This window comes from Nesoenas mayeri, assembly GCF_963082525.1.
Source record: "Nesoenas mayeri genome assembly, contig: SCAFFOLD_123, whole genome shotgun sequence".
Classification (NCBI taxonomy): Eukaryota; Metazoa; Chordata; class Aves; order Columbiformes; family Columbidae; genus Nesoenas; species Nesoenas mayeri.
Genome location: NW_027659987.1, coordinates 60,701 through 83,561, shown reverse-complemented (window position 1 = coordinate 83,561; position 22,861 = coordinate 60,701). Strand labels below are relative to the sequence as shown.

Genomic DNA, 22,861 nt, shown 5'->3' with positions numbered 1-22,861 from the left:
GTGCCGGGGGTGTTCCGGGGGGCTCACGGGGCGCCCCCCCAGGTACACCATGTCCAACGGGTACAAGCCGGCGCCGCTGGACCTGGCGCACGTGCGGCTGACGCCGGCGCAGCTCACGCTGGTCGATCGCCTGGCCGAGAACGGGCACAACGTGTGGGCCCGCGACCGCGTCCAGCAGGGCTGGACATACAGCACCGTGCAGGTGGGGACCCCCAAAACCCCCCTGGGCTCCCCAAAACACCCCCAGCCCCCGCCCCGGGACCCCCGACACCCCACCTGCCCCAGGCACCCCTGGTTGTGCTGGTGGCCACATCTCAGTACACTTGGGGACCTGCAGCACCAACCGGGTGGGGACACCCCCCGAGACCCCCCGACCTCCAGAGCCCCCTGGGACCCCCATGTCCCCGGTGACCCCGTCCCCATGTCCCCACACTCATGGTGATGTCCCCATGTCCCCGGTGACTCCGTCCCCATGCCCCTATGCCCATGGTGATGTCCCCATGTCCCCGGTGACCCCGTCCCCATGTCCCGATGCCCATGGTGATGTCCCCATGTCCCCGGTGACGCCGTCCCCATGCCCCTATGCCCATGGTGATGTCCCCATGCCCATGGTGATGTCCCCAGTGACCCCGTCCCCATGTCCCCATGCCCATAGTGATGTCCCCATGTCCCCGGTGACCCTGTCCCCATGCCCATGGTGATGTCCCCGGTGACCCCGTCCCCATGTCCCCATGCCCATGATCATGTCCCCATGTCCCCGGTGACCCCGTCTCCATGTCCCCATGCCCATGGTGATGTCCCCATGTCCCCGGTGACCCCGTCTCCATGTCCCCATGCCCATGGTGATATCCCCGGTGACCCCGTCCCCATGTCCCCATGCCCATGATCATGTCCCCATGTCCCCGGTGACCCCGTCCCCATGTCCCCATGCCCATGGTGATGTCCCCATGTCCCCGGTGACCCCGTCCCTATGTCCCCATGCCCATGGTGATGTCCCCATGTTCCGGTGACCCCGTCCCCGTGTCCCCATGCCCATGCTGATGTCCCCATGTCCCCAGTGACCCTGTCCCCATGTCCCCATGTCCCTGGTGACCCCGTCCCCATGTCCCCATGCCCATGGTGATGTCCCCATGTCCCCGGTGACCCTGTTCCCATGTCCCCATGCCCATGATTATGGCCCTGGTGATCCTGTCCCCATGTCCCCATGCCCATGGTGATGTCCCCATGTCCCTGGTGACCCCATCCCCGTGTCCCCATGCCCATGCTGATGTCCCCATGTCCCCAGTGACCCTGTCCCCATGTCCCCATGTCCCCGGTGACCCCGTCCCCATGTCCCCATGCCCATGGTGATGTCCCCGGTGACCCCGTCCCCATGTCCCCATGCCCATGGTGATGTCCCCATGTCCCCGGTGACCCCGTCTCCATGTCCCCACACCCATGGTGATGTCCCCAAGTCCCCGGTGACCCTGTCCCCATGTCCCCGGTGACCCCGTCCCTATGTCCCTATGCCCATAGTGATGTCCCCATGTCCCCGGTGACCCTGTCCCCATGTCCCCGGTGACCCCGTCCCCATGTCCCCATGCCCATAGTGATGTCCCCATGACCCCGGTGACCCCGTCCCTATGTCCCTATGCCCATAGTGATGTCCCCATGACCCCAGTGACCCTGTTCCCATGTCCCCATGCCCATGATCATGTCGCCGGTGACCCTGTCCCCATGTCCTCATGCTCATGATCATGTCCCCGGTGACCCCGTCCCCATGTCCCCATGCCCATGGTGATGTCCCCATGTCCCCGGTGACCCCGTCCCCGTGTCCCCATGTCCCCGGTGACCCTGTCCCCATGTCCCCGGTGACCCCGTCCCCATGCCCATGGTGATGTCCCCATGTCCCCAGGACATCAAGAACAAGCGCAACCCGCGCCTGGTCCCGTACAACCTGCTGGACGAGCGCACCAAGAAGACGAACCGGGACAGTCTGTGCCAGGCGGTGCGGACCCTGCTGGGCTACGGCTTCAACATCGAGCCCCCCGACCAGGAGAGCTGTGAGTGGGGGTCCTGGGGGTGTCCTTGGGGTCCTGGGGGGTCTTGGGGTCCTTTGGGGGTTCCTGGGGGCTCAGGGTCCAGACTCTGCTGGGCTACAGTTTCAGTATCGAGCCCCCCGACCAGGAGAGCTGTGAGTGGGGGTCCTGGGGGGTGTGGGGAGCTGTGTGTCCGTGTGTCTGTCCGCAGCGTCGCAGAGCGCCCCCCGCGGCGGGGCGTACCGGGGGGGTCACGGTGTCCGTGTGTCTGTCCGCAGCGTCGCAGAGCGCCCCCCGCGGCGGGGCGGACCGGGGTGGGGTCACGGTGTCCGTGTGTCTGTCCGCAGCGTCGCAGAGCGCCCCCCGCGGCGGGGCGGACCGGAGGGGTTAACGGTGTCCGTGTGTCTGTCCGCAGCGTCGCAGAGCGCCCCCCGCGGCGGGGCGGACCGGGGGGGTTAACGGTGTCCGTGTGTCTGTCCGCAGCGTCGCAGAGCGCCCCCCGCGCCGGGGCAGACCGGGGGGGTCACGGTGTCCGTGTGTCTGTCCGCAGCGTCGCAGAGCGCCCCCCGCGGCGGGGCGGACCGGGGGGGTTAACGGTGTCCGTGTGTCTGTCCGCAGCGTCGCAGAGCGCCCCCCGCGCCGGGGCAGACCGGGGGGGTCACGGTGTCCGTGTGTCTGTCCGCAGCGTCGCAGAGCGCCCCCCGCGGCGGGGCGGACCGGGGTGGGGTCACGGTGTCCGTGTGTCTGTCCGCAGCGTCGCAGAGCGCCCCCCGCGCCGGGGCAGACCGGGGGGGTCACGGTGTCCGTGTGTCTGTCCGCAGCGTCGCAGAGCGCCCCCCGCGGCGGGGCGGACCGGGGTGGGGTCACGGTGTCCGTGTGTCTGTCCGCAGCGTCGCAGAGCGCCCCCCGCGCCGGGGCAGACCGGGGGGGTCACGGTGTCCGTGTGTCTGTCCGCAGCGTCGCAGAGCGCCCCCCGCGGCGGGGCGGACCGGGGGGGTTAACGGTGTCCGTGTGTCTGTCCGCAGCGTCGCAGAGCGCCCCCCGCGGCGGGGCGGACCGGGGGGGTCACGGTGTCCGTGTGTCTGTCCGCAGCATCGCAGAGCGCCCCCCGCGCCGGGGCGGACCGGGGGGGTCACGGTGTCCGTGTGTCTGTCCGCAGCGTCGCAGAGCGCCCCCCGCGGCGGGGCGGACCGCTGGCGGGTGTTCCGTGCGGAGCGCGGGTACGCGGCGCGTGCGGGGAAGTGGTACTTCGAGTTCGAGGCCGTGACCACGGGGGACATGCGCGTGGGGTGGGCGCGCCCGCAGCTGCGCCCCGACGTGGAGCTGGGCGCCGACGACATGGCCTACGTGTTCAACGGGCACCGCGTGAGACAGCGACCCTGGGACCCGTGTCCCTGTCCCCGTGTCCCTGAAATGCAGTGTCCCCGTGTCCCTGAGCTGTGGTGTCCACGTGTCCCTGTCCCTACATGTCCCTGTCCCTGTGTCCCTGAGCCGCAGTGTCGCCGTGTCCCCATGTCCCTGTCCCAGTGTCCCCATGTCCCTGAGCTGTGGTGTCCTCGTGTCCCCATGTCCCTGAGCCGCGGTGTCCCCATGTCCCTGTCCCAGTGTCCCCATGTCCCTGAGCCATGGTGTCCCTGTCCCTATGTCCCTGAGCCACGGTGTCCCTGTGTCCCCGTGTCCCTGTGCATCCGAACACGTGTCCCCAAGCCGTGGTGTCCCTGACCCACGGTGTCCCTGTGTCCCCCCTGCCCCGAGCTGCGGTGGCCCCATGTCCCTGAGCTGCAGTGACCTCGTGTCCCTGTGTCCCCATGTCCCTGAGCCACGGTGTCCCTGTGTCCCTGTGTCCCCGAGCGCGTGTCCCCAAGCCGTGGTGTCCCTGACCCACAGTGTCCCTGTGACCCCCCTGCCCCGAGCCACGGTGTCCCCGTGTCCCTGAGCTGCAGTGACCTCGTGTCCCCGTGTCCCTGTCCCCATGTCCCTGAGCATGTGTCCCCGTGTCCGTGTCCCCCACGTCCCCAGCTGTCCCCAGCTGTCCCCATGTCCCAGCTGTCCCCATGTCCCCAGCTGTCCCCACGTCCCCCGTGTCCCCCATGTCCCCAGCTGTCCCCCTGTCCCCTACGTCCCAGCTGTCCCCCTGTCCCCCACGTCCCCAGCTGTCCCCCATGTCCCAGCTGTCCCCGTGTCCCCCATGTCCCCAGCTGTTCCCCGTGTCCCCCACGTCCCCAGCGGTCCCTGTGTCCCCCTGTCCCCCACGTCCCCAGCTGTCCCCCCTGTCCCCGTGTCCCCCATGTCCCCAGCTGTCCCCATGTCCCCCGTGTCCCCCACGTCCCAGCTGTCCCCCATGTCCCCCACGTCCCCGCTGTCCCCCACGTCCCCCCTGTCCCCCATGTCCCCAACTGTCCCACATGTCCCCAGCTGTCCCAGTGTCCTACATGTCCCCAGCTGTCCCCGTGTCCCCCACGTCCCCCACGTCCCCAGCGGTCCCTGTGTCCCCCTGTCCCCCATGTCCCCAGCTGTCACCATGTCCCCGTGTCCCCCACATCCCAGCTGTCCCCCATGTCCCCCACATCCCCAGCTGTCCCCATGTCCCCCACGTCCCTGCGGTCCCCCACGTCCCCGCTGTCCCCCACATCCCCAGCTGTCCCCATGTCCTCCACGTCCCTGCGGTCCCCCATGTCCCCACTGTCCCCCACATCCCAGCTGTCCCCCATGTCCCCCACGTCCCAGCTGTCCCCCACGTCCCCACTGTCCCCCACATCCCAGCTGTCCCCCATGTCCCCCACATCCCAGCTGTCCCCCATGTCCCCCATGTCCCAGCTGTCCCCCATGTCCCCCACGTCCCAGCTGTCCCCCATGTCCCCCATGTCCCCCACGTCCCAGCTGTCCCCCATGTCCCCCACGTCCCAGCTGTCCCCCATGTCCCCCATGTCCCCCACGTCCCAGCTGTCCCCCATGTCCCCCACGTCCCAGCTGTCCCCCATGTCCCCCATGTCCCCCACGTCCCAGCTGTCCCCCATGTCCCCCACGTCCCAGCTGTCCCCCCGTCCCCGTGTCCCAGCGGTCCCCCCTGTCCCCGCAGGCGCAGCGCTGGCACGTGGGCAGCGAGCCGTTCGGGCGGCCGTGGCAGGCGGGGGACGTCGTGGGCTGCCTCATCGACCTGGGCGAGTGCCACATGAGCTTCACGCTCAACGGGGAGATGCTCATCAGCGACGCGGGCTCCGAGGTGGCCTTCCGCGACTTCGACGTGCGCGACGGTGCGCGGGGCCCCCGTGTCCCCCCGTGTCCCCCCTGTGTCCCCCTGATCCCATCTGTGACTCCCTGGGGGTCCCTGTGTCCCCACATCCCCATCCTGTGTCCCACTGTGTCCCCCCGACCCCGCCCTGTCACCCTGGGGGTCCCTGTGTCCCCACATCCCCACCCTGGGGATCCCTGTGTCCCCCTGACCCTACCCTGTCACCCTGGGGGTCCCTGTGTCCCCCTGACCCCACTCTGTCACCCTGGGGGTCCCTGTGTCCCCACATCCCCACCCTGGGGATCCCTGTGTCCCCCTGACCCCACCCTGTCACCCTGGGGGTCCCTCTGTCCCCCTGTCCCCACCCTGTCCCCACCCTGACCCCACCCTGACCCCACCCTGACCCCACCCTGTCCCCACCCTGTCACCCTGGGGGTCCCTGTGTCCCCACCCTGGGGGTCCCTGTGTCCCCCTGACCCCACCCTGGGGGTCCCTGTGTCCCCACATCCTCACCCTGTCACCTGAGGGTCCCCATGTCCTGTCTGTGACCCCCTGGGTGTCCCTGTGTCCCCACGTCCCCACCCTGTCACCTGGGTGTCCCCGTGTCCCATCCATGACCCCTGGGTGTCCCCATGTCCCCTCCTGTCACCTGAGGGTCCCCGTGTCCCATCCATGGCCCCTGGGTGGCCCCATGTCCCATCTGTGACCCCCTGGGTGTCCCTATGTCCCCACATCCCCACCCTGTCACCTGAGGGTCCTCATGTCTCATCCATGACCCCTGGGTGTCCCCATATCCCGTTCGTGACCCCAGGTGTCCCCATGTCCCCCTCCGTCACCTGGGTGTCCCCATATCCCGTCCGTGACCCCAGGTGTCCCCATGTCCCCCTCCGTCACCTGGGTGTCCCCATATCCCGTCCGTGACCCCAGGTGTCCCCATGTCCCCCCCCATCACCTGGGTGTCCCCCCGTGACCCGGTGCCCCCCGGTGCCCCCCAGGCTTCGTGCCCGTGTGCAGCGTGGGGCAGGAGCAGGAGGGGCGGCTGAACCTGGGCCAGGACGTGGGCACGCTGCGCTTCTTCAGCATCTGCGGGCTGCAGGAGGGCTTCGAGCCCTTCGCCGTCAACATGAAGCGCCCCATCGCCCTCTGGTTCACCAAGAGCCTCCCCCAGTTCGAGACCGTGCCCCCCGACCACCCCCAGCTCGAGGTCAGGGGGGACCCCGGTGTGCCCAGGGTGGGGGATGCTCAGTGCTGGGGGTCCCCAGGGATGCGGGATGCTCAGTGCTGGGGGTCCCCAGGGGTCCCCAGGGATGCGGGATGCTCAGTGCTGGGGGGTACCGAGGGATAGGGGATGCTCAGTGCTGGGGGTCCCCAAGGGTCCCTGGGGATGCGGGATGCTCAGTGCTGGGGGTCCCCAGGGGTCCCCAGGGATGGGGGATGCTCAGTGCTGGGGGTCCCCAGGGATGCGGGGTGCTCAGTGCTGGGGGTCCCCAAGGATCCCCAAGGATGGGGGATGCTCAGTGCTGGGGGTCCCCAAGGGTCCCTGGGGATGCGGGATGCTCAGTGCTGGGGATCCCCAGAGATGGGGGATGCTCAGTGCTGGGGATCCCCAGGGATGCGAGGTGCTCAGTGCTGGGGGTCCCCAAGGGTCCCCAAGGATGGGGGATGCTCAGTGTTGGGGGTCCCTAGGGATGGGGGATGCTCAGTGCTGGGGGATCCCCAAGGGTCCCTGGGGATGGGGGATGCTCAGTGCTGGGGGTCCCCAAGGGTCCCTGGGGATGCGGGATGCTCAGTGCTGGGGATCCCCAGGGATGCAGGATGTTCAGTGCTGGATGGTCCCCAGGGGTCCCCAGGGTTCCCCAGGGGTGGGGGATGCTCAGTGCTGGGGGGTCCCCATGGCTCCCTAATCCCCAGGGGGTCCCTGCTTTGCTGTGACCCCTGGCCGTGGGGTTCCCTTGTGTCCCACCTCCCTTTTATGGGATGTCCCACCTCCCTTTTTGGGGTGTCCCACCTCCCTTTTTGGGGTGTCCCACTTCCCTTTTTTGGGGTTTCCCACTTCCATTTTTGGGGTGTGTCACCTCATTTTTTTGGGGTGTCCCACCTCCCTTTTTATGGGGTGTCCCACCTCTCTTTTTTGGGGTGTCCCACCTCCCTTTTTATGGCGTGTCCCACCTCCCTTTTTGGGGTGTCCCACCTCCCTTTTTGGGGTGTCCCACTTCCATTTTTGGGGTGTCCCACCTCCTTTTTTGGGGTGTGTCGCCTCATTTTTTTGGGGTGTCCCACCTCCCTTTTTTTGGGGTGTCCCACCTCCCTTTTATGGAGTGTCCCACCTCTCTTTTTTGGGGTGTCCCACCTCCCTTTTATGGGGTGTCCCACCTCCCTTTTTTGAGGTGTCCCACCTCTCTTTCTGGGATGTCCCACTTCACCTTTTATGGGGTGTCCCACCTCCCCTTTTCTGGGGTGTCCCACTTCCCTTTTTAGGGTGTCCCACTTCCATTTTTGGGGTGTCCCACCTCCATTTTTGGGGTATCTTGCCTCATTTTTACGGGGTGTCCCACTTCCATTTTTGGGGTGTCCCACGTCCCTTTTATGGGGTGTCCCACTTCCATTTTTGGGGTGTCCCACTTCCATTTTTGGGGTGTCCCACCTCCCGTTTTTGGAGTGTCCCACCTCCCTTTTTGGGGTGTCTCACTTCCATTTTCGGGGTGTCCCACGCCCCTTTTTGGGTGTCCCGCAGGTGACGCGCATGGACGGGACGGTGGACGCGCCCCCCTGCCTGCGCCTGAGCCACCGGCCCTCGGGCTCCCCGGCCGCCCCCCCCGAGCTGCTGTTCCTGCGCCTGAGCCTCCCGGTGCAGTTCCACCCGCGCTTCCGCTGCACCCCCGGGGCCACCCCCCTGCCGCAGGTCCCCCCGGAGCCCCCCGAGGACGCCGCAGCCGACCCGCAGTCGGAGTTCGAGCAGCTGCGGCGCTCGGCCGGTCCCCGGCACCCCGAGGGTGATGGCGACGGCGACAAAGCGCCCGGAGGGGGCCCCGCCGCCGCGCCCCCCCGCGAGCAGCCCCCCCCCGAGAACGAGAAGGACGCGGCCACCGAGAAGGGGAAGACCCGCCGGGGGTGAGTGCATTGGGGTGCATGGGGGGGGTGGCATCCAATGTGGGGGTTCTGACCCCCCCTTCCCGCCCCGTGTCCCCCCCCAGGTTCCTGTTCAAGGCCAGGAAGACGGCGTTCGCGCCCCCCCCCGCCGTGCCCAGCGTCCCCCGCCTCGAGGAGGACGTTGTCCCCGACGAGCGCGACGACCCCGAGGTCATCATGAACACCACCACGGTATGCTGGGGGTGCCCCCCCCCAAAACCCCCCCTCCCCGAAACCCTCCACCCCGTCCCGCTGTCCCTGACCCCCTCTGTGGGCCCTGGGGTCTCCGTGCCCACACCTCTGTCCCCAGGCCGGTCCCCCATCCCTGTGTCCCTGTCCCCATCCCTGTGTCCCCGTCCCTGTGTCCCTGTCCCCATCCCTGTGTCCCTGTCCCCATCCTGTCCCCCATCTTGTTCCCTATCCCTGTCACTATCCTTGTCCCCATCCCTGTCCCCATGCTTGTCTCCTGTCCCTGTACCCCTGTCCCCATTCCATCCCCCATCCCTGTCCTTCATCCCTGTATCCCTGTCCCCATCCTTGTCCCTGTTCCTGTATCCCTGTCTCTGTTCCCATATCCCTGTATCCCCGTCCCTTATCTGTGTCCCTGTATCCCTGTGTCCCTGTATCCCTGTCCCCATCCCTGCATCCCCATACCTGCATCCTTGTCCCCATCCCTGTATCCCTGTCCCCATCTCTGTCTCTATCCCTGTATCCTTGTATCCCTGTCCCCATCCTGTCCCTTATCCCTGTCCCTATCCTGTCCCCCTCCCTGTATCCTTGTCCCCGTCCCTGTATCCCCGTCCCTGTATCCCCGTCCCTGTATCCCCGTCCCTGTATCCCCGTCCCTGTGTCCCCGTCCCTGTGTCCCCATCCCTGTGTCCCCATCCCTGCATCCCTGTCCCCATCCCTGCATCCCTGTCCCCATCCCTGTCTCTATCCCTGTATCCTTGTATCCCTGTCCCTTATTCCTGTCCCCCATCCCTGTCCCCATCCCCATATCCTTGTCCCCATCCCTGTATCCCTGTCCCCATCCTGTCCCCCATCCCTGCATCCCCCATCCCCGTCCCCCGCCCCCTGACGCCTGTGCCCCCCCAGTACTACTACTCGGTGCGGATCTTCGCGGGGCAGGAGCCCTCGAGCGTCTGGGTGGGCTGGGTGACCCCCGACTTCCACCAGCACGACCCGGCCTTCGAGCTGGCCCGCGTGCGCACCGTCACCGTCACCATGGGCGACGACAGGGGCAACGTCCACGACAGGTGCCGGCCGGCGGGACCCCCCGGGACCCCAGACTGGGGCCTCGAACTGGGACCCCCGAACTGGGACCCCCAAACTGGGATCCCCCAACTGGGACCCCCAACTGGGACCCCCAACTGGGACCCCCAACTGGGACCTTCAAACTGGGATCCTCAAACCAGGACCCCAAGCTGGGACCCCCAAGCTGGGACCCCCAAGCTGGGACCCTCAAACTGGGACCCTCAAACTGGGACCCCAAACCGGGACCCCCGAACTGGGACCCTCAAACTGGGATCCTCAAACCAGGACCCCAACTGAGACCCCCAAACTGGGACCCCAAACCTGGACCCCCAAACCTGGACCCCCGAACTGGGACCCCCGAACTGGGACCCCCAAACTGGGACCCTCAAACTGGGATCCTCAAACCAGGACCCCAACTGAGACCCTCAAACTGGGACCCCGAACTGGGACCCCCGAACTGGGACCCCCGAACTGGGACCCCCGAACTGGGACCCCAAACTGGGACCCTCAAACTGGGACCCCAAACCGGGACCCTCAAACCGGGACCCCCGAACTGGGACCCTCAAACCGGGACCCTCAAACCAGGACCCCAACCGGGACCCCCAACTGGGATTCTCAAACCAGGACCCCAACCTGGGACCTCAACTGGGACCCCCAGGAGGCACAGGGACCCCAGACTGGGACCCCCAAACTGGGACCCCAAAACTGGGACCCCCAACCAAGACCCCCAACTGGGATCCTCAAACTGGGATCACCAGGAGGGATGGGGAATGGGGACAGGACATGGAACGGGGGGGATGACAGGACCTGGGGGTCCCCGGGAGGGTGACAGTGAGTGGCACAGGACTTGGGGGTCCCTGGGGGGTGATGGGGAAGGTCACCCCCTCACCCCCCCCATTTCCCCCCCCCAGCATCAAGCGGAGCAACTGCTACATGGTGTGGGGGGGCGAGTTCGCCAGCACGGGGCAGCAGGCGCGCGTGAGCCACAGCGACCTGGTCATCGGCTGCCTGGTCGACCTGGCCACCGGGCTCATGACCTTCACCGCCAACGGCAAGGAGATCAACACCTTCTTCCAGGTGGGTGACCCCCCCTGTGTCGAGGGGCGCTGGGGGGGGTCCTGTCCCCATCGTGGGGGTCTCACCGGCTTTGTCCCCGAAGGTGGAACCCAACACCAAGCTCTTCCCAGCCGTCTTCGCCCTCCCCACCAGCCAGAACGTCATCCAGTTTGAGTTGGGCAAGCTCAAGGTGAGCGGGACCGCCCGGACGCCTGGGTCCACCTGGGTGGTGGGAGGGTCTGTGGGGAGAATGTGGGGTCATGGGGAGACAAAGGGGGTCTATGGGGAGACAGTGGGGTGGGACAAGGGGATGCTGGAGCTCTGGGGGTGGTAGAAGTCGTTGGGTCTGTTGGATGGGCCAAGGGGAACTGGGGCCACTGGGGAGGTGGTGAAGGTCTTGGGGGGGGTCTTGGGGTCTGTGAGATGGACCAAGGAGAAGCTGGAGCCCTGGGGGTGGTTGGGGATCTGGGGAGAGGTCTTGGGGTCTATAGGGTTGACCAAGGAGAACCTGGAGCTCTGGGGGTGATTGTGGGGAGGTCTTGGGGTCAACAGGATGGACCAAGGAGAAGCTGGAGCCCTAGGGGTGGTTGGGGGTCTGAGGGGGGGTCTTGGGGTCTACAGGGTTGACTAAGGAGAGCTCAGGCTCCTGGGGGTGGTGGTGGCTCTTTGGGTCAGTAGGGTTGACCAAGGAGGACCTGGGGGTGGTTGGGGGTCTAGGGGGGGTCTTGTGGTCTATGAGATGGACCAAGGAGAGCCTGGAGCCCTGGGGGTGGTTGAGGGTCTCGGGGGGAGTCTTGGGGTCTACAGGATTGACTAAGGAGAACCTGGAGCCCTGGGAGTGGTTGGGGGTCTGGGGGGGGTCTTGGGGTCTACAGGGTTGACCAAGGAGGGCTCAAGCTCCTGGGGTGGTGGCATCTCTGGGTCAATAGGGTTGACCAAGGGGAACCTGGGGGTCTGTAGGGTGCAGCGGGTGTCCCGGCGCCTGTGTCCCCCGTCTCACCCCCGTGTCCCCCCAGAACATCATGCCCATCTCGGCCGCCATGTTCAGCAGCGAGCGGAAGAACCCGGAGCCGCAGTGCCCGCCGCGCTTGGCCATCCAGGCGCTGACGCCCGTCACCTGGAGCCGCATGCCCAACGAGTTCCTGGCCGTGGAGACCACGCGGCTGGGCGAGCGCCAGGGCTGGGGCGTCGAGTGCACGCAGCCCCTGGTCATGATGGCCCTGCACATCCCCGAGGAGAACAGGTGGGGCCCCGGGGACCACGCGGGGCACGGCCCTCGGGGACACTGGGGTGTGGTGTCCCCAGCGGTCACATCACCATCAGCCCCCAGGACCGAGTCCCCAAGGGTCCCATCTATGGGAGATGTTCATCCTGTGTCCCCAAGGGTCCCCTCCCCATTATCTCCTGGTCCCGTGTCCCCAAGGGTCCCATCCCTGGGAGATGTTCATCCCGTGTCCCCAAGGGTCCCATTCCTGGGAGATGTTCATCCTCTGTCCCCAAGGGTCCCACCCCTGGGGGATGTTCATACCGTGTCCCCAAGGGTCCCATCTCCAGCAGACCCTGGTCCTTTGTCCCCAAGGGTCCCACCACTGGGAGAACTTCATCCTGTGTCCCCAAGGGTCCCCTCCTCATCAGCTCCTGGTCCTGTGTCCCTAAGGGTCCCCTCCCCATCAGCTCCTGGTCCTGTGTCCCCAAGGGTCCCCTCCCCATCAACTCCTGGTCCTGTGTCCCCAAGGGTCCTATCTCCAGCCGACCCTGGTATTGTGTCCCCAAGGGTCCCCTCCCCATCACCTCCTGGTCCCGTGTCCCCAAGGGCCCCATCCCTGGGAGACGTTCACCCCACATCCCCAACTTTCCCATTCCGAGGCCACCTCTGTTCCTTTGTGTCCCCTCTCCATTGTCCCCTTGTGTCCCCCCCGCAGGTGCCTGGACATCCTGGAGCTGTCGGAGCGGCAGGACCTGCTCCGTTTCCAGTGGCACACGCTCAAGCTGTACTGCGCCGTGTGCGCGCTGGGCAACAACCGCGTGGCGCACGCGCTCTGCAGCCACGTGGACCAGGCGCAGCTGCTCTTCGCCATCGAGAGCGCCGAGCTGCCGGGGCCGCTGCGCGCCGGCTACTACGACCTGCTGCTGGCCATGCACCTGGACGCGGCGCAGCGCGCCCGCGCCTCCATGAGCGCCGAGTTCATCATCCCCATGACCGACGCCACCAAGGCCATCACGCTGTTCCCCGGCGGCGGCCGCGCGCCGGGACCCCCCGGCGTGGGGCCGAGCGCTTGCTTGAGACCCCAGCCCCATTTCGCCGAGCCCTGTTTCATCCTGGCGGCCGGCGCCGGGCGCGCGCCGCTCAGCCCCGGCATCCCCTTGGGGATGCTGGGGACCAGGGCCATCAGGATGCTGGCGGAGGCGGTGGCCGGGGGGGGCCCCCACGCGCGGGACCCCGTGGGGGGCAGCGTGGAGTTCCAGCTGGTGCCGGTGCTCAAGCTGGTGTCGGCGCTGCTGGCCGTGGGCGCGCTGGGCGACGCCGACGTGCGGCGCGTCCTCAGGATGATCGAGCCCAGGCTGTTTGGGGACGCGCACAGGGAGCCCCCGGCGCACGGCGAGGAGGAGCAGGAGCAGGAGGAGGAGGAGGCGAGGAGGAAGGCCATCGAGGCTGGGGAGATGGAGGAGGAGGAGAGGGAGAGGAAGGAGGAGGAGGAGGATGAGCCGGAGGAGGGGCTGCTGCAGATGAAGCTGCCCGAGTCCGTCAAGCTGGAGGTGAGGGGGCTGTCCCCAGGGTGACGGCCCAGCGGGGTCTGTGTCACCTCCCCGGGGTCCCTGTCCCCGAGGTGACAGCCCAGCGGGGTCTGTGTCACCTCCCCGGGGTCCCTGTCCCTGAGGTGACAGCCCAGCGGGGTCTGTGTCACCTCCCCGGGGTCCCTGTCCCTGAGGTGACAGCCCAGTGGGGTCTGTGTCACCTCCCCGGGGTCCCTGTCCCTGAGGTGACAGCCCAGCGGGGTCTGTGTCACCTCCCCGGGGTCCCTGTCCCCGAGGTGACAGCCCAGTGGGGTCTGTGTCACCTCCCCGGGGTCCCTGTCCCCAGGGTGACAGTCGCTGTGTCCCCTCCCTGGGCTGCCTGTCCCCATGTCCCCTCCCTGGGGACATTGTCTCCATGTCCCCTCCCTGGGGACCCTGTTCTATCCCTGGGCTGCCTGTCCCCATGTCCCCTCCCTGGGCACATTGTCCCCATGTCCCCTCCCTTGGTACCTTGTCCCCGTGTCCCCTTTCTTCAGTACGTGTCCCCATGTCCTGTCCCTTCAGTACCTGTCCCCGTGTCCCCTCCCCAGGCACCTTGTCCCCATGTTCCCTCCCCTCATTACCTGTCCCCTTGTCCCCGTGTCCCCTCCTTGGGCACCTTGTCCCCATGTCCCCTCCCCTCAGTACCTGTCCCCTTGTCCCCATGTCCCCTCCCTGGGGACCCTGTCCCTGCCCATGATTCCTGTCCCCACGTCCCCTCCCTGGGTGCCCCATCCTCCCCTGCACCCACCATCCCCATCCCCAGCGCCACGCCCAGGGACGCCTCGATCGCCCTCAAGCCGCCCAGCTGCCATTGTCCCCCCGTGTCCCCATGTCCCCCGTGTCCCCGCAGATGTGCAACCTGCTGCAGTACTTCTGCGAGCGGGAGCTGCAGCACCGCGTGGAAGCCATCGTGGCCTTCTCGGAGCGGCACGTGGAGCGGCTGCAGCGCGACCAGCGGCGCCGCTACGGCCAGCTCATGCGCGCCATGACCATGTCGGCCGCCGAGACCGCCCGGCGCACCCGCGAGTTCCGCTCGCCCCCCCAGGAGCAGGTGACGCCGCGGGACGCCATGGGGACATCCTGGGGACATCCCTGGGGGGACCTGTGGGGACACCCTGGGGACAGCCCTGGGGACGCCATGGGACATCCTAGGGACACCCCTGGGGTCACCCTCAGGACACCCTTGGGACATCCTGGGGACATCCTGGGGACACCCCTGGGGACATCCCGGGAACACCCCTGGGGACACCCCTGGGGACATCCTGGGGGATGTATGTGGGAAATGGGGACACACATGGGGATGTGTGGGGACACCCCTGGGGACACCCTCAGGACACCATGGGGACATCCTGGGGGATGTGTGTGGGAAATGGGGACACACATGGGGATGTGTGGGGACATAGGGACAGCCCTGGGGACACCCCTGGGGACATCCTGGGGGATGTATGTGGGAAATGGGGACACACATGGGGATGAGTGGGGACATGGGAACACCCCTGGGGACACCCTTGGGACATCCCGGGGACATCCTGGGGACATCCCCGGGGACATCCCAGGGACATCCCAGGGGATGTGTGCGGGTAATGGGGACACACATGGGATGTGTGGGGACATAGGGACACCCCTGAGGACACCCTGGGACATCCTGGGGACACCCTGGGGACATCCTGGGGGATGTGTGCGGGTAATGGGGACACACATGGGGATGTGTGGGGACATAGGGACACCCCTGGGGACGTGCACAGGGACCTGTGTGGGGACATGGATGGGGACATGGGGATGTGTGTGGGGACATGGGGACCTGCGTGGGGACATGGGGGCCTGTGCGGGGGGGCAGCAGCAGGGCGCTGGCCGTGGGCCGTGTCCCGCTGACCCTGCTGTCCCCCCATGTCCCCCGGTGTCCCCCCATGTCCCCCGTGTCCCCAGATCAACATGCTGCTGCAGTACAAGGGGGGTGCGGACGAGGAGGACTGTCCCGTCCCCGAGGACATTCGTGACGAGCTGCTCGACTTCCACAACGACCTGCTGGCCCATTGCGGTGAGTGACACCCCCGGGACCCCCCCTCGGGGACACAGGGACCCCCTGACCCCCCCCTCATGTGTGTGTCCCCTCCCCAGGCATCGAGCTGGCGACCGAGGAGGAGGAGGAGGAGGAAGAGGCGTCGCTGCGGCAGCGGCTGCTGGGGCTGGTGCAGAAGGTGCTGGGGCTGCGCGGGCCCCCCCCGGCACCCGAGGAAACCCCCCCCGAGGAGCCACCTGCACCCAGTGAGTGGGGACGGGGGGGGACGGGGCAGGTGGGAGGTCCCCAGGGTGTTGGGCTTGTGTGGGCACCCCCAAAATGAGCCACTTACACCCAGGGAAGGGGAACGGGGGGTGTCCCCAAGGGGCTGAACGAAGTGTCCCCCGGGCATGGTCAGGATGTCCCCAAGGTGGCAACTGAGGTGTCCCCAAGGCGGTGGTGGCCTCAGGCTGGGTCCCCTTTGTCCCCACCTGTCCCTGTCCCCACGAGTCCCATGTGTCCCCACCTATCCCTGTCCCCGTGTGTCCCCACGGGTCCCATGTGTCCCCACCTGTCCCTGTCCCCATGGGTCCCATGTGTCCGCAGCTGTCTCTGTCCCCATGGGTCCCACGTGTCCCCACGTGTCCCATGCATCCCCACCTGTCCCTGTCCCCATGTGTCCCCACGGGTCCCATCTGTCCCCACCTGTCCCTGTCCCCATGTGTCCCCACCTGTCTCTGTCCCCACATGTCCCATGCACCCCCATGTGTCCCCATGGGTCCCATGTGTCCCCACCTGTCCCTGTCCCCACGTATCCCCATGCTGTCCCCACCTGTTCCCACGTGTCCCTATGTGTCCCCATGGGTCCCATGTGTCCCCACCTGTCCCCATGTGTCCTCACCTGTCCCTGTCTCCATGGGTCCCATGTGTCCCCACCTATCCTTGTCCCCACGAGTCCCATGTGTCCCCACCTGTCCCTGTCCCCATGGGTCCCATGTGTCCCCATTGGTCCCATGTGTCCCCACCTGTCCCTGTCCCCATGGGTCCCATCTGTCCCCATGGGTCCTATGTGTCCCCACGGGTCCTATGTGTCCCCACGCTGTCCCCATGGGTCTGTCTGTCCGTGTCCCCACGGGTCCCATGTGTCCCCACGGGTCCCATGTGTCCCCACCTGTCCCTGTCCCCCCGTGTCCCCCCGTGTCCCACGCGTCCCCCCGTTTGCAGGCTCGCTGCAGGAGCTGATCTCGCAGACCATGGTGCACTGGGCGCAGGAGGCGTTCATCCAGAGCCCCGAGCTGGTGCGCGCCATGTTCAGCCTGCTGCACCGGCAGTACGACGGGCTGGGCGAGCTGTGCCGCGCGCTGCCCAAGGCCTACAGCATCAGCGCCCGCTCCGTGCCCGACACGCAGGCGCTGCTGCAGTGCCTGGGCCAGATCCGCTCGCTGCTCATCGTGCAGATGGGCCCCGAGGAGGAGACGCTCATGATCCAGAGCATCGGGTGCGTGCGGCCTCCGCCCGGCCCCGGCGGGCACCCCGAGTCACCCCGAGTCCCCAACAGGCACCCCCGCTCACCCCAAGTCCCCAGTGGGCACCACGTGTCCCCATCCGGCACCCCCGGGTCACCCTGAGTCCCCAGCGGGCACCCTCGGGTCATCCTGAGTCCCCAGTGGGCACCCTGGTCACCCCGAGTCCCCAGTGGGTACCACGTGTCCCCATCCAGCACCCCCTGTCACCCCAAGTCCCCAATGGGCACCACGTGTCCCCATCCGGCACCCCCGGGTCACCCCGAGTCCCCAGTGGGCACCCTGGTCACCCCAAGTCCCCAATGGGCACCACGTGTCCCCATCCGGCACCCCCGGGTCACCCCGAGTCCCCAGTGGGCACCCTGGTCACCCCAAGTCCCCAGTGGGTACCACATGTCCCCATCCGGCACCCCCGGGTCACCCCGAGTCCCCAGTGGGCACCCTGGTCACCCCAAGTCCCCAGTGGGTACCACATGTCCCCATCCGGCACCCCCGGGTCACCCCGAGTCCCCAGCAGGCACCCCCCAATCACCCCAAGTCCCTAATGGGTACCACGTGTCCCTAAACAGCACCCCCGGGTCACCCCGAGTCCCCAGCAGGCACCCCTGGTCACCCCAAGTCCCCAGTGGGCACCCCGTGTCCCCAGCGGGCTCCACTTGTCTCCGTCCAGCACCCTGTGTCCCTATCCAGCACCCCTGGGTCACCCCAAGTCCCCAGTGGGCACCACGTGTCCCCATCCGGCACCCCCGGGTCACCCCGAGTCCCCAATGGGCACCCCCCGGTCACCCTGAGTCCCCAATGGGCACCCCCCGGTCACCCTGAGTCCCCAGTGGGCACCCTGGTCACGCCGAGTCCCCAGTGGGTACCACGTGTCCCCATCCAGCACCCCCGGTCACCCCAAGTCCCCAATGGGCACCACGTGTCCCCATCTGTCACCCCTGGGTCGACCTGAGTCCCCAGTGGGCACCCTGGTCACCCCAAGTCCCCAGTGGGTACCACGTGTCCCCATCTGGCACCCCCAGGTCACCCCGAGCTCCCAGCAGGCACTCCCCAGTTACCCTGAGTCCCCAGCGGGCACCCCCCGGTCACCTCAAGTCCCTAATGGGTACCACGTGTCCCTAAACAGCACCCCCGGGTCACCCCGAGTCCCCAGCAGGCACCCCTGGTCACCCCAAGTCCCCAGTGGGCACCCCGTGTCCCCAGCGGGCTCCACTTGTCCCCGTCCAGCACCCTGTGTCCCTATCCAGCACCCCTGGGTCACCCCAAGTCCCCAGTGGGCACCACGTGTCCCCATCCGGCACCCCTGGGTCGACCTGAGTCCCCAGTGGGCACCCTGGTCACCCCAAGTCCCCAGTGGGTACCACGTGTCCCCATCCGGCACCCCCAGGTCACCCCGAGCTCCCAGCAGGCACTCTCCAGTTACCCTGAGTCCCCAGCGGGCACCCCCTGGTCACCCCAAGTCCCCAATGGGTACCACGTGTCCCCATCTGGCACCCCCAGGTCACCCCGAGTCCCCAGTGGGCACCCTGTGTCTCCAGTGGGCACTGCATGTCCCCATCTGGCACCCCTGGGTCACCCCGAGTCCCCAGTGCGCACCCTGTGTCCCCAGTGGGCACTGCATGTCCCCATCTGGCACCCCTGGGTCACTGTGTGTCCCCATCCAGCATCCCGGGTCACCCCGTGTCCCCAACAGGCACTGCATGTCCCCAATGGGCTCCACGTATCCCTAACAGGCTCCACTTGTCCCTATCCAGCACCCCCAGGTCACCCCAAGTCCCCAGTAGGCACCACGTGTCCCCATCCAGCACCCCCGAGTCACCCCAAGTCCCCAGTGGGCACCACGTGTCCCCATCTGGCACCCCTGGGTCACCGCGTGTCCCCATCCAGTACCCCCGGGCCACCCCATGTCCCCTCTGTGCACCCCCAGTCACCCCGTGTCCCCACCAGGCACCCTGTGTCCCCTCTGAGCACCCCCAGTCACCCCGTGTCCCCACCAGTCACTCCATGTCCCCTCTGAGCACCCCCAGTCACCTCGTGTCCCCACCAGGCACCCCATGTCCCCTCTGAGCACCCCCAGTCACCCCGTGTCCCCACCAGTCACCCCATGTCCCCTCTGAGCACCCCCAGTCACCCCATGTCCCCACCAGGCACCCCATGTCCCCTCTGAGCACCCCTAGTCACCCCATGTCCCCACCAGGCACCCCATGTCCCCTCTGAGCACCCCCAGTCACCCCGTGTCCCCACCAGTCACCTCATGTCCCCTCTGAGCACCCCCAGTCACCCCATGTCCCCACCAGGCACCCCATGTCCCCTCTGAGCACCCCCAGTCACCCCGTGTCCCCACCAGGCACCCCATGTCCCCTCTGAGCACCTCTAGTCACCCCGTGTCCCCACCAGTCACCCCATGTCCCCACCAGGCACCCCATGTCCCCTCTGAGCACCCCCAGTCACCCCGTGTCCCCACCAGTCACCCCGTGTCCCCACCAGGCACCCCATGTCCCCTCTGAGCACCCCCAGTCACCCCGTGTCCCCACCAGGCACCCCATGTCCGCTCTGAGCACCCCCAGTCACCCTGTGTCCCTACCAGGCACCCCATGTCCCCACCAGTCACCCCATGTCCCCTCTGCACCCCGTCCCCCTCCCTGGGCACCCTCTGTCCCCATCACCATCCTGCGTCCCCACCAGGTGCCCCCAGGCACCCCATGTCCCCTCTGCGCATCCCACATCCTCCCCCAGCACCCCATAACCCCCTCAGACCCCCCAGTGACCCCCGTGTCCCATTTGTGTCCCCCCCAGGAACATCATGAACAACAGGGTTTTCTACCAGCACCCCAACCTGATGCGGGCGCTGGGGATGCACGAGACCGTCATGCAGGTCATGGTCAGCGTGCTGGGGGGCGGCGAGTCCAAGGTGAGCCCCCTGTCCCCCCGCTGTCCCCCCGTGTCCCCCTCGGTGTCCCCTGACCCCCCCGTGTCCCCCAGGAGATCCGGTTCCCCAAGATGGTGACCAACTGCTGCCGCTTCCTCTGCTACTTCTGCCGCATCAGCCGCCAGAACCAGCGCGCCATGTTCGACCACCTGGGCTACCTGCTGGAGAACAGCAGCATCGGCCTGGGTGGGGGTCCCCCCGTCACCCCATGTCACCTCAATGTCACCCCCTGGCACCTCAATGTCACCCCCTGCCATCCCTGTCCCCTCCCTGGCACCACAGTGTCACTCCCCGCCACCCTCCTGGCATCCCCATGTCACCTCTGTCCCCTCCCCTTCATCCCCTGTCACCACAGCGTCACCCCAGTGTCACCCCCTATCCCCTCCCTGTCACCCCCCGGCACCCTCATGTCACCCCTGTCCCCTCCCCATCACCTCCTGGCACCACAGTGTCACCCCCTGTCCCCTCCCTGTCACCCCCTGTCACTGTCACCACAGTGTCACCCCCTGCCCTCCCTGTCACCCCCTGTCACCACAGTGTCACCCCCTGCCACCCCTGTCACCACAGTGTCACCCCCTGCCACCCCTGTCCCCTCCTTGTCACCCCAGTGTCACCCCCCAGCACCCCAGTGTCACCCCCTCCCCTCCCTGTCACCCCAATGTCACCCCAGTGTCACCTCCTGTCAGCCCAATGTCACCCCCTGTCACCCCTGTCCCCTCTCCATCACCCCCTGTCACTCCAGTGTCAACCCCTGTCACCCCCCGGCACCCCTGCATCACCCTCTGCCACCCCTGTCACCTCCCTGGCACCATAGTGTCACCCCCTGTCACCTCCCCATCACCCTCTGTCACCCTACTGTCACCCTCTGCCACCCCTGTCACCTTCCTGGCACCACAGTGTCACTCCCTGTCACCCCCTGCCACCCCTGTCACCCCCTGCCACCCCTGTCCCCTCCCTGTCACCCTGACCCCCTCAACGTGTCCCCCATCACCATGACACCCCCAACGTGTCCCCCATCACCCTGACCCCCGCACCGCCTGTCACCCTGACACCCTTTGCCCTGTCCCCCAAAAGGCATGAGGGGCTCGACCCCCCTGGACGTGGCGGCCGCGTCCGTGATCGACAACAACGAGCTGGCGCTGGCGCTGAAGGAGCAGGACCTGGAGAAGGTGCGGGGGGTGACGCGGGGACGGTGTCCCCAGGGCGGTGACATCCCCAGGGCGGTGACGTCCCCAGGGCGGTGATGTCCCCAGGGCGGTGACATCCCCAGGGCTGTGACGTCCCCAGGGCTGTGATGTCCCCAGGGCTGTGATGTCCCCAGGGCGGTGACATCTCCAGGGCTGTGACGTCCCCAGGGCTGTGACGTCCCCAGGGCGGTGACGTCCCCAGGGCGGTGACGCGGCCCCGTGTCCCCGCAGGTGGTGACGTACCTGGCGAGCTGCGGGCTGCAGAGCTGCCCCATGCTGCTGGCCAAGGGCTACCCCGACATCGGCTGGAACCCCTGCGGCGGAGAGCGCTACCTCGACTTCCTGCGCTTCGCCGTCTTCGTCAACGGTGAGCGACGGGGGGTCCCTGTGTCCCCCACCCCTGGCACCCCCCGGCACCCCCGTGTCACTCCTGTCCCCTCCCCATCACCCCCTGTCACCACAGTGTCACTCTCTGGCACCCCCATGTCACCCCCTGTCACCCTCATGTCACCCCCTGCCATCCCTGTCCCCTGGGGACCGTGGGTCCCTGTCCCTGTCAGGGACCGTGTCCCCTGACCCCACCCTGGGGTCCCTGTGTCCCCACCCTGGGGTCCCTGTGTCCCCATCCTGTGGGTCCCTGCACCCCTGGGGTCCCTGTGTCCCCATCCTGGGGTCCCTGTGTCCCCATCCTGTGGGTCCCTGCACCTCTGAGGTCCCTGTGTCCCCACCCTGGGGTCCCTGTGTCCCCATCCTGTGGGTCCCTGCACCCCTGGGGTCCCTGTGTCCCCATCCTGTGGGTCCCTGTGTCCCCATCCTGGGGTCCCTGTGTCCCCATCCTGTGGGTCCCTGCACCCCTGGGGTCCCTATGTCCCCACCCTGGGGTCCCTGTGTCCCCATCGTGTGGGTCCCTGCACCCCTGGGGTCCCTGTGTCCCCATCCTGTGGGTCCCTGCACCCCTGTGTCCCCATCGTGGCACCCTGGTGACCATGGGGGGAACACTGCGGTGACACAGGAGGGGTCCTGGGGTGTCCCCAGGTGTCCCGCTGTCCCTGTCACCCCCATGTCCTCATCCTGGCACCCTGGTGACCATGGGGGGAACACTGGGGTGACACGGGAGGGGTCCTGGGGTGTCCCCAGGTATCCTGGTGTCTGCCAATGTCCGCATCACCCCCATGTCCCCCTGGCACTTGGTGTCCCCCAATGTCCCCATCACCCCCACGTCCCCCTGGCACCCGGTGTCCCAGTGTCCGCCCATGTCCCCATCACCCCCATGTCCCCCTGGCACCCAGTGTCCCCCAATGTCCCCATCACCCCCATGTCCTCCTGGCACTCACTGTCCCAGTGTCCCCCAATGTCCTTGTCACCCCCATGTCCCCCTGGCACCCAGTGTCCCAGTGTCCCCCAATGTCCTTGTCACCCACATGTCCCCCTGGCACTTGGCCCCACGTCCTCTGGCACCCGGTGTCCCAGTGTCCCCCCATGTCCCCGTCACCCCTATGTCTCCCTGGCACCCGGTGTCCCAGTGTCCCCCCATGTCCCCCCGGCTCTTGGTGTCCCCCAATGTCCCCATCAACCCCACGTCCCCCTGGAACCCGGTGTCCCAGTGCCCCCCCATGTCCCCATCACCCCCATGTCCCCCCAGCACTTGGTGTCCCCTGATGTCCCCATCATTCCTGTGTCCCCGCTGGCACTTGGTGTTGTCGGATGTCCCCATCACCCCCATGCCACCCGTGGTATTCAGTGTCTCCCAGTGTCC

At 67.5% G+C, this 22,861-nt stretch overlaps 1 protein-coding gene across 1 annotated transcript in view; it reads left to right on the top strand.

Moving 5' to 3' along the window:
* The window catches only part of LOC308052480 (ryanodine receptor 1-like), a gene marked incomplete at both ends in the record, with an annotated part of 91,430 nt that overhangs the window by 7,879 nt on the left and 60,690 nt on the right, over positions 1 to 22,861 (top strand). Inside the window, 20 exon segments of the mRNA XM_080364556.1 lie at positions 43 to 202; positions 1,895 to 2,042; positions 3,178 to 3,383; positions 5,098 to 5,272; positions 6,246 to 6,454; positions 7,985 to 8,361; positions 8,445 to 8,571; positions 9,475 to 9,635; positions 10,545 to 10,710; positions 10,793 to 10,879; positions 11,706 to 11,932; positions 12,612 to 13,446; positions 14,318 to 14,518; positions 15,394 to 15,505; positions 15,586 to 15,732; positions 16,691 to 16,964; positions 19,786 to 19,900; positions 19,972 to 20,104; positions 20,993 to 21,087; positions 21,337 to 21,472. Coding sequence (XP_080220682.1) covers positions 43 to 202; positions 1,895 to 2,042; positions 3,178 to 3,383; positions 5,098 to 5,272; positions 6,246 to 6,454; positions 7,985 to 8,361; positions 8,445 to 8,571; positions 9,475 to 9,635; positions 10,545 to 10,710; positions 10,793 to 10,879; positions 11,706 to 11,932; positions 12,612 to 13,446; positions 14,318 to 14,518; positions 15,394 to 15,505; positions 15,586 to 15,732; positions 16,691 to 16,964; positions 19,786 to 19,900; positions 19,972 to 20,104; positions 20,993 to 21,087; positions 21,337 to 21,472 — 4,091 coding nt within the window.